This window comes from Nicotiana attenuata, unplaced genomic scaffold, assembly GCF_001879085.1.
Source record: "Nicotiana attenuata strain UT unplaced genomic scaffold, NIATTr2, whole genome shotgun sequence".
In the NCBI taxonomy this organism is placed as follows: Eukaryota; Viridiplantae; Streptophyta; class Magnoliopsida; order Solanales; family Solanaceae; genus Nicotiana; species Nicotiana attenuata.
In genome coordinates this window covers 209,174-220,683 of record NW_017671748.1, presented here as the reverse complement: position 1 = coordinate 220,683, position 11,510 = coordinate 209,174, and the positions used below count along the sequence as shown (strand labels likewise).

Here is an 11,510-nt window from a genome sequence, read left to right as displayed (position 1 = left end):
AAGTCCATTGTCAATTGCAATTCCAACATGAAGTAATCATATGTACTGTAATCCCAAACCCCAAAAAAGAATATCACACAATTATGAAGTATTAAAAAAAATCTGAACTCTAGCAAGCGATTGCATTCAGTGGAAGTGTCTATATCCGTAATAAGCTGGTTCTACATTATGTTTAGCATGATCAGTGGGTTGTCAATGCCTGGATTTTCATCATTAGTTGGTTCATATATCTGCATTTAGATCAACATTATCTATTCCATCAGCCACTTGATCTGCACCGGCTTCTTGGTCATCATCATTTTGCTCATTATCTTCACCATGATCTTGTTCATTATCGCTTTCATCTTGATCATTCCCGCAAATAAGCTTTTCCCTGCCACATTAATTAACACCTTGCAAATCATATCACATATGGGTAAAGTTGCATTTCTCATATTAATTCATAAAAAACTTACAATCTCATCACGAATCTTCCTTCTCTATAATACATGGATGGTTCAGGGACTGCAATCTGGAGAAAGGATAAATTCCATATAAGCAAAATAAAAGAGCTGAAAATCCTCTTGATCTTGAAAATCAAATTCTCTTTAATATACTAGTATCTTACAAGTTTACACCCAAGCAGCTCTCCACATTGGACACAGTAAGCATCGGCTACGGTATTTCCATTTAGTTCTTGATGATATCTCTCGTCATCTGGAACTTCAACGTTAAACCTGCATATATACACATAATATAAAGGTATGTTACATACATCAGATCAGATTGCTGAAAAAAGTTTAGGCAAATAACAAATAACAAGCTGCTGAAATCATGAGACTTACACTTTATTAAAGATCCCTCTAGTCGAGTCTGGCACCTGCAAAATGTACAAGACAAACAGCTGTTGAAATTAAGCAATTGAATCTTACATATCCTCTTTATGAAATCAGTAGCAATTTCATCAAAGGTACAAAATAGTTTCCCTACAAGAATAGTTATGTGCAATTCAAGAAAATAATAATTCAAGATTGACCTAAATGTAGAGTTTAAAAGAAATAATGTCTGTAGCCCACAGAACCATTTGGTGTCATCACAACAAAATTGAATTGCAAGAAAAACTTAGAACATTCAACATGAAATACTACTAATGATAGATATATGCAAAAATGATGAGAATCCATACGTTAAGAATGCGATCCTCGAGGAATGCAACTCGAAGTCTGCAAATAATACACTGGAAGTATTCGAGAAATGGATCTTTATTGTATTCAACTAAAAAGAGTCTTCCCATTGTATCAGCTTTCTCAATCAAGAAGCAACTCCTAATAGATATATATATTTCAACTCGTGGACCTGTTACAGAACAAATTTACGTCAACAAAGAACAAAGTGGAAGAGAAATATCGAATTTATTCATGGAAAAAAGACTAGCTTTGAACCAGATAAAGAAGGAAACGGGAGAAAAGAGTTGGTGATCAATGAGAATTCAAGAAAGTGAAAATGGGTGGGATTTATAACGGAGTGGATGCCTAATATAATGGAAATGAGAAGCGAATGTAGACAAGTCAGTTCTTGATTCTTGAATCCAACTTCTGTTTAAACCGTTAATTCAGAGAGGAGGGAAATTTGAACCCAATTGAACAAATGTTCTACCTTTACTAGGGATAAATTTCCCTTTTTCTTTTATTCTTAAGAAGATTTTACTCTAAATTATACATTATTTTAAATTTCAACACTTGTCTTGCTGACATAATTTTACTTTGCCGCCTCTATGCACTGAACTTAAAGATGTGCTAAAGAATAAAATAACCACCGTGTTTCTTTTTTCCTTTTCTTCCTTTTTTTAAACTACCTAATGAGAAAGACATTACTCCCTGATGGGTTTATAGTACCTTAGCTTCATATTTTGATGATCTAACAAATTTACTGTCAAAGAACCAGATAAGGAACCTGATACACTTGGTACACAACTCAATCAACAGACTCAAGCTTATGTGAGTTGCTATGACTTCAGAAGATAAAGAATCAACACAAGGACCTGATCCCCTTGGGTTCGCCTGACAACAGTACGAAGTCAACTCTCTATAGCTGGAAAGTGACTGCCTGCACTGAACACGCAAACAGTGCAGCACAGTGCAACAATCACTTCTCATTGGGAAGGACCTTGTACCAACCAAGTGACTACATCATTCAAGTGATGTCATCCTAGTTGTATTAACAATAAACATTACAAAAAAACATCACTTGAACACTTGAGAATTCATTCAAGCATTTTAAGCATATGACAATCAAGCATTCAATTCTCAAGTGCATCAAGAACAAGGTACAACTCCACTACGGACCAATTCCTACAACAAGTCTCTTGTATATCCTTAGTTGAGTTGTAACTTTATAATTGTTATTCATTGTAATTCCTGCTTTGCTTATCTAGAAGCTTCAATTAGGAACCCATTGTAAACCATAAACCTTTAGTGTTTCTGTCGTGACTAGAGTTAGTCATGAGTTGAAGTCTTTGTAATAGGTGTATTGCAAAGTGGCTTGTAATAAGTGTATTACAAGTTAGTGAGGGATTAAGAGTTTAATTCCTAGGTTGCATAGGTTGTAATCTAAAGATTGCTCATACTGAAGTTGAAATCCTACCAGTGTAGGTCGTGGTTTTTTGATCCCCTTTAGCAGGGATTTTTCCACGAAAAAGTTCCCTATTCCATTTACTTACTGTTGAATCAGCCTTATCTATGGAAACCTATATAGGACCCGGTCTCTATATAGTTTGGTGGACTCATATATTCTATCAATTGGTGTCAGAGCGGGTTCTTTCTATCAAGTTAACACCTAGAAAGGATCCTCATGGCTGCTCCACCAAACTTCAAAGAGGGTCAGTCTACCTACAGACCATCCAGGTTCAATGGCCAATATTATGGGTGGTGGAAGACAAGGATGCATGACTTTATCTTGGCTGAAGATTCCGAGCTGTGGGATGTTATATGTGATGGTCCTTATGTCCCTAGAAAAAAGGTCAGAGATCCTACTGTGACAATGCCTAAGACAAGGAAAGAATACAACGATGCTGACAGGAAGGCTGTGGAGAAAAATTTTCCTACCAAGAAAATGTTGCTGTGTAGTATAGGTCCTGATGAATAGAACAGGATTTCAGCTTGCCAATCTACCAAAGAGATATGGGAAGCACAAACAGCACACGAAGGAACTACTCAAGTAAAGCAATCTTAGATTGACATGCTCACCGCTGAGTATGAGCTCTACAGAATGAAGGACGATGAATCCATTCAAGAGATGCACACTCGATTCACTTCCATAATAAATGAGCTACACTCACTTGGTGAAATCATTCCTAGGAACAAGCTTGTCAGGAAAATTCTTAGTGTTTTGCCCAGTTCCTGGGAGAGTAAAGTGAATGCCATTACTGAATCAAAGGATTTGCAGGCGCTGACTATAGATGAGCTGATAGGGAATCTGAAAACCTATAAAATGAAGAAGAAGAAGGACAGTGAAAAAAGAGAACCAAAGAAGGAAAAGAACCTGGTACTCAAGGCAGAAAGCAATGACTCAAGTGGCGAGGATAGTGACATGGCTTACTTAACCACAAGGTTTCAAAAAATGGTTCGAAGGAATGGAGGTATACCAAAGAGGGGTAGTCCCAGCAAGCCAAAGAATTATGACCTCTGTTATAAGTGTGGAAAGCCAGGGCATTTCATCAAAGATTGCCCTCTCCTGAAGCAAGAACACTTCAAACACAACTCTGGAAAAGCAGCCAAGAGGAACCCGGTTCCTGATAAACGCTTCAAAAGAAAGAACGTCACTGACAATGTTGTGAAGCAAGCTCTTGCAGCATGGGGAGATTCTTCCAGCGAGTTTGAAGAAGAAAATGATGCAGGTGACATCTCAATGATGGCAGTTGAAAGTGAAGCTAATGAGTATGACTCAATATTTGCTTTGATGGCTCAATCAGATGATGATGAAGACGATGATAATGATGAGGTAAATTTTCGGGATGTTCAAAGAAATCTGAAGTCCTACTCTCCTAAAAAACTCATGTCATTAGCTAATGTATTAGTTGATGCTTACCATAGTCTTGTAAATGATAAAGATGCCTTAACTATGGAGTTAGGAGATGCTGAGCAAACTAGAGATGACTTGATAGTTTGTGTGGTTGATTTGAAGGAAACTATAGATAATCTGGAAAATGAAAAGGAGGTTCTAACTGAGAAAATCACTAGTGTAGAACACGAAAGAGATGATCTGATGGTAGTAATAGTTGACCCAAAAGAAACCATTGAGAATTCCAGTAAAGAAAAAGATGCCTTAGTGGAGAAAGTGACTGTTATTGAGCAGGAAAGAGATGACCTCTTAGTGGTGATTGTAGACTTAAAGGAAACAATAGAGGAACTCAAAGCTGAATGTAGGCCTGGAAATTCTGAAAAAGGAAAAGAAGTGGCTAGTGAGGCACATATTAAACTTGAAAACGAGTTAAATGCTGTAAAAACTAGTTTGTGTGCTGAACTTTAGAAAAATAGACAACTTCAAGCAGAATTGGAAAGAGTAAAAAGTGATCTTGAGAAGTCTCTTAAGTGGACCTGGTCCTCGGATGCTATTACTGCCATGTACGTTATCAATGGTGGAAACATGTAGGGAATAGGGTTTCAAAGGGAGAGAACTCCTTATAACCCTCATAGCAAGTACGTCACTGCGCCTGATAATTGGCTGTGTACCCACTGTGGGAATAATGGGCATTTCAAAGAAAATTGCCAAGCCAGGGTTCAGTCTCTTCAGAAAAATAAAGTTTTTGCTGAAAGAGGACCAGGTGCCACCTATTAAAAGCGCATGTTACCTGCATGGACTAGAAGAGCACTTATTCATCCCATTGCTTATTACAAGGGACCCAAATTTAGGTTCCTAAATCTAACCCTTGATTTCCTTGTGCAGGGAACAATGAAAGGAAACAGTCAACAATGGTTCATTGACAGTGGATGCTCAAAGCACATGAGTGGGAATACTATGGACTTGCTTTCACTAAAAGCCCTGCAAGGAGGGGGAGTATCCTTTGGAAATGGCAAAAAGGGGTACATTCGCGGTGTTGGAAAAATTGGAAAATCACTCACTCACTCAATTGAGAATATGTACTATGTCAATAGTCTTAAGTACAGTGTCTTGAGTGTTTCTCAAATATGTGATAAAGGAAACAAGGTGAAGTTCTTGTCAAAGATATGCACAGTTACAAATCTAGTAACTGGTGAAGTGGTACTTGTGGCCAAAAGATACAAGAATATCTATGTTGCTGATTTCGAGTCCCTACAAAGTGGTGCTCTGAGCTACTTGAAAGCAGTTGATGATGATGCTGAACTGTGGCACAGAAGGCTGGGGCATGCAAGCTTCTCTTAACTGAATAAGCTAGTTCAGAAAGACCTGGTTCGTGGTCTGCCTAAGTCAAAGTTCAAAGAGCATAAAGTTTGTGATGCCTGCGCTAGAGGAAAGCGTGTGAAATCCTCATTCAAGCCAAAGAAGGATGTCAGCACCTCAAAACCACTTGATCTCCTTCATATGGATCTATGTGGTCCTATGAGAGTGCCAAGTAGGGGAGGAAAAAGATACATTTTTGTGATAGTGGATGACTATTCCAGATTCACTTGGACTCTGTTCCTTAGAACAAAAGACGAGACCTTTGAAGTTTTTGTAGCCTTTGTGAAGAAAATTCAAGTGATGATGGAATCAAAAGTAGCATGCAATCAGATCAAGGAACAGAATTTGACAATGGTAAGTTTGATGAATTCTGCAACGAGAATGGCATCACCCACAACTTCTCAGCCCCAAGAACTCCACAACAAAATGGAGTTGTGGAAAGGAAGAACAGAAACCTTGAAGAAATGGCAAGAACAATGCTGACCGATAGTGGGATTGCTAAGAACTTTCGGGCTGAAGCTATCAACACTGCCCGCTACTTGGTGAACAGGTGCATGATCAGGCCTTTCTTGAGCAAAACTCCCTATGAGTTTCTGAATGGAAGGAAGCCCAAGCTGACTCACTTAAGAACATTTGGGTGCAAATATTATGTTCTCAACAATGGAAAAGATCAACTTGGAAAATTTGATGCCAAGAGTGATGAAGGAATTTTTCTGGGGTACTCTTCTCAAAGTAAAGCCTACAAGGTATACAACAAGCAGACTTAGTGTGTTGAGGAGAGTATACACGTAATCTTTGACGAGTCCTATCTCTCCTGTGAGAAGAGCAAGAAGGATATGATGAGTTAAGTGAAGGAGACAGGTGAAGATAATGCAATCTCTTCCTCATCAGCCAGAGAGGAACCAATGCTACAATTACAACCACTGAAGCTGGAGAAAGAGTGGTCGATGCAGTTCAAAGTACTCCACAGGTAGCAGAAAGAAGGATACAAGGGAACCAGTCAGGCTTACCCAGCTCCTCTACAATGAAATTCAAGTGCCCAACTGGAAACACAAAAGCTCCCATCCTCTCGACAACATAATTACTCCTCTTTCAGGAGTCCAAACCATATCAAAAGCCAGAAATTCACTTGTCTTCTCAGCATTTCTCTCCCAAATAGAGCCCAAAAACATTAAGTAAGCCTTAAAAGATGCAGACTGGATCACAACCATGCAAGATGAGCTACATCAATTCAGAAGGAACAAAGTATGGTACCTGGTACCTAGACCCTCAGATCGGACCATCATAGGGACCCGGTGGGTATTCAGGAATAAGCTTGATGAACATGGAAACACTACAAGGAACAAGGCAAGGTTAGTGGTCCAAGGCTACATCAGGAGGAAGGAATTGATTATGATGAGACTTTTGCTCCGGTTGCTGGTATGGAAGCTATCAGAATCCTCATTGCCTTTGCATCACATATGGAATTCACTCTGTTCTAAATGGATATCAAAAGTGCATTTCTGAATGGTTTCCCCAAGGAAGAAGTCTATGTAAAGCAACCTACAGGTTTTGAATGTCATGAAGACCCTGAATATGTGTTCAAATTGGACAAGGCACTGTATGGGTTGAAGCATGCTCCTCGAGCTTGGTATGAGAGGTTGTCAAAATTTCTCTTAGAAAATGGTTTTGCAAGAGGAAAAATTGACAACACTTTGTTTCTGAAGAAATGAGGGAGGAACCTGCTCATTGTTCAGGTATATGTTGATGATATTATTTTTAGGGCAACAGTTGATTCACTATGTGAGGAATTTGCAAAAATCATGGGAAGTGAGTTTGAGATGAACATGATGGGTGAGTTGAATTTCTTCTTGGGTCTTCAAGTGAAGCTTCCACAAATGGAACATTCATTAGTCAGCAGAAGTATATCAAAGAGCTTCTGAAGAGGTTTGACATGGAAACATCAAAAGTAATTGACACTCCCATTGCCACTGCTACTCGACTAGACATGGGCGAATCTGGCTTTTCTATGAATCAAACAATGTGTAGAGGCATCATTGGATCTCTCCTCTATCTTACTGCAAGCAGGCCAGATATTGTGTTCAGTGTGAGACTATGTGCAAGGTTTCAGTCAAACCCCAAGGAATCTCATCTGAGGGCTGCCAAAAGAATCCTGAGATATCTTAAGGGAACACAGGACCTTGTTCTGTACTACCCTTCAGGTGATAATTTTAATCTTATTGGGTATGCTGATGCTGATTATACAGGTTATCTTGTGGATAGGAAAAGCACATCTGAAATGGCTCACTTCTTGGGATCATGCCTTATCTCATAGGGCACAAGAAAGCAAAATTCAGTAGCTCTTTCAACAGCTGAAGCAGAATATGTTGCTGTAGCCTCCTACTGTGCTCAGCTTCTATGGATGAAACAACAGTTGGAAGACTTTGGAGTGTACACTGACTGTGTACCTCTTCTGTGTAATAACACAAGTGCACTCAACATGGCCAAAAATCCAGTCCAGCATAAAAGAACCAAGCACATTGATGTGAGACATAATTTTCTCAGAGACAATGTGGAAAAGGGGCTTATCTCTATGAAGTTTTGCAGCACAGAAGATCAAATTGCAGATATCTTCACCAAAGCCCTGAGCAGAGAACACTTTGAGAGAAACAGGCTAGCACTGGGGCTAATAAAGCCTAATTGAGAACCTGATTCCTACCATATGGCTATGAAAATCACATACAGGTAAATTAGCTATAGTGTTTTCTGACCAAGTCTAACTCAATTCTATACTGTTACAGGTAGACACACATGATGATTATAGAAGATGGTGAGGCAATGCATGAGCGGTAAAAGAAGATTGAGCATTTTTTTAAAGACTGGTCAGGAACCTGGTTCTTGTGCCGCAGGTTAGTAGTCTTTTGCTTTTCTCATACATATCTCAAAAGAAAACAAATATAATGCCATGTCATTAACCTTTTCAGACTCTGTATGTCACATCTTTCGTTCAAATCCTTTCACTTCCCTCTGAAATGTTGCATCTTCCCACACATCTGCCGCTGTTTCAGAACCTGTTTCTCTTTCCTTCATAATTTCCATTCACCTCATTATAACCCTCTCACTCCCAAAAATTAAACGACCATCTCTGTACTCCTCAGTCTCTCCAGAACCTTCAAGCAAAATCCTCTACCATGGCTGAGGATCAAACAATCCCTCCTACCACTGAAGAGAAAAACCTCGAGTCTTCTCCTGTAGAAACAACATCAGTCATCCCTTCTTCCACCACTGTTCAAATAGAAAACCCTAAACTAGCTTCTCCTTCACCCTCTGTCCCTCTCTATACTCCCTCTGAATCTACTCATCCTCTAAGTGTTGAGAACTCAAACAACCCTTAGAATGAAAGCTTCTCTCTTTTGTTGCCTGAGACACTCAAAGAACAAAGTAAAGATGACATTCCAGTTCAAGAGGAAAATAGTAAGTCTCCATCGGCAAAAAAAGCTTCATCGATCAGTCCTGGAAGTGCTAAGGGTTCTAAGGAAAACTCTGATCAGTCTATAGGTACTCCTATCTCTTCTGTTGTTGCTCTTATGTAACCTCAAGAGAGGGATGCCATAGAAAATATGTTGGCTATTGCTGCTGAGGGAATTATTGAGAAGGAAAATTCTACTATGCCTGAGTCTTAGGGGGAAGAGACTCAATCCTTGGTGGGAGAAAGAGCAATGGTGCTTTTTGAACAATCTGCACCAGAAGAGGCTACTAGGACCCCTCTTGATAGACTTGACCCCTCTCTTGAGGAAACAGGTCAGGAATCATCTTCCCAGGTCAGTTTCGACCCTGCTCCTTGTCCTTGCTTTGATGCTAAGCCCTTGGAAGTAGTGGCTCCTATTATGAGGTCCAGTGATGAAGAAGACGGGGATGATGTTGCTCTCAGTGCGTTCATTAACATAAGGAGGCCAGTAGAAGCTCCTAAGCCCTCTCCTAAGCGACCTACCACAAGGTTGCAGAAGAAGGAGGCTCTTGAGTCCGCGCTAAAGAAGAGTAAGAGAAGTAACGGGAAGAAGAAGAAAAGGCTGGTGAAGGATGGTGAAGTTGTTTGTGACAAGAATATCCCAGTTATGGAAGTTGATGAGGAAGACACAGAGGAACCAAGTTCCTTGATCAAGAAGTCTCAGAAAAAGAAGCACTCTATTGAGAGTACTTCAAAAGAGGTTGTTGGAATACACAGTGAAAAGTCAGTAAAGGATAGTGGGAAGTTGAAGGAAGTTGTGGTAGAAGAGCCTGTGTCTGATAAGGATGTGCAAGTGAAGTGTAGTGAGAAAGTTAAGTCCAGTGAAAAGTCTGTGAAAAGGAAATTGGAGGATGTGAAAGAACCCGGTTCTGTGAAGAAGGCAAGACGTGGAAGTATATCTGGTAAAGAAAGGTTGAGGTATTAGAAAGTGCTATGGGGTCGTACTTTTGACCCTGAGAAATCTGAGATGGCTGGAATGCGCCAAGTGCTTGAGATAGTTGAGTTTCAACAGTTGGGACACCTCTTCAAGGTGGATGTTGATCGCGGCCGTCTCAACACTACACAATGGCAGGAAGAGTGTGTCACGACCCCAAACCCGGTCGTGATGGAGCCCAACACTAATGCTAGGCAAGCCCGACCATTTACTCTCTCAACCCGAGCACAAAGCTCAAAAACCACTTAATCAGATACTTAAAATCAAATATTAATCCTCATAGTTGAAATACTCAATTAAAACAATACAAAATACTGACATAAACGGTAACTCCAAAAGACCTGGGGTCATGAGTCTAGAGCCTCTAACTAATACAGAGTCAAGAATCCTCAAAATAAGTATGTTCTAAAGTACGGAAATAATAAAGGGATAAGGGAGGAGTCGGGTCCTGCGGACGTCATAGCAGCTACCTCGACCACTCCTGGAACTCTGGAAACCAGCGGCTAGCTCAACTAAGCTCCCGAAGTACCTGAATCTGCACACAAGGTGCAGGGAGTAGGGGGTGAGTACTACCAACTCAGTGAGTAATAAGCATATAAAATGTCTGAAGATAAGAAATCCACGAAATACCACAAAGTAAAGCTAAAACTAACAGTCCAACACCTAACTACGAACCAACAGCAAAACAACTTCAAATATATCAGTCAAGTATAATGCAAGGATGCAATGCAATGCACATGACCGCTACGGCGCGTAGCCCGATCCATTTAACGTCGACGGCGCTCACTAGGGGTGTGTACAGACTCCGGAGGGGCTCCTTCAGCCCAAGCGCAATATAATCATATCATTCGCTGCGGCGTGCAGCCCGATCCATACTCAGTCCACAATATGCATATGAGTCACGTAACAGATTCAATTAATTTCCCAATTTCCAATTTATTAAGAAGAATATACTTTAGATATTTAACTTCAGGAAAAGTGACTTAGCATTTCATAACAGTGATTAAACACAGGACTGAGATCAATGATTATACAAAGCATGCTATCACAATGACATTCATCCTCTAAGGATGCTACAGATCGGCACAAGGCCCCAAACACGGCAATAAGCCCAGATATATTCAATACAGGGTGCGTATCAGTCGCCAATATAGAAACATTCTTGTTCGGGATGGACCAAGTGACAATCCCCAGTCATAACCAATCCCGCACCTGCCATGGGGTGCGAGTCACGCCCTACAATAGCGTCACAATGTGATAAGCCGGGGTTTCAAACCCTCAGGCCATCATATACACCAACTACTCACCTCTATCTGGCCGTAGAATGGTCCGCAATGCCTTTTCCTTTCGTATCGACCACCTCGCGCGTCGAATCTAGTCAAAATCACAACGAATACATAAATATGGGTTAAAGAAACATAACCCAATCGAAAATACTCGAAAAGTACTAAAATTCACGTAGTTGGTAAAATCCGAGCCCCGGGCTCACTTCTCGAAAAATTCTGAAAATCACACCAACGGATTCCTCGTCTCGCCACGAGTCCGTGCATATAAAGTTTACCAAAATCGGAGCTCGTTTGACTCTCCAAATTCCATTTTTACATCACAGCATTCCAAGCCCTAGTTTGACCCGATTTTGATGAAATTCTACTGATTTCTATGATAAATGTACCATAAACTCGAGTAATTAGG

At 40.2% G+C, this 11,510-nt stretch overlaps 1 protein-coding gene across 1 annotated transcript; it reads right to left on the bottom strand.

Moving 5' to 3' along the window:
* Nucleotides 1-222: 222 nt before the first annotated feature.
* On the bottom strand, nucleotides 223-1,850 carry LOC109209994 (protein yippee-like At3g08990). Its single transcript, XM_019373366.1, has 6 exons — nucleotides 1,835-1,850; nucleotides 1,166-1,335; nucleotides 825-859; nucleotides 608-716; nucleotides 456-511; nucleotides 223-373 (listed from the first exon to the last, which is right to left on the bottom strand). The coding sequence occupies exons 1-6, from the start codon at nucleotides 1,848-1,850 to the stop codon at nucleotides 223-225; spliced, it is 537 nt and encodes a 178-aa protein (XP_019228911.1).
* Nucleotides 1,851-11,510: the final 9,660 nt, after the last annotated feature.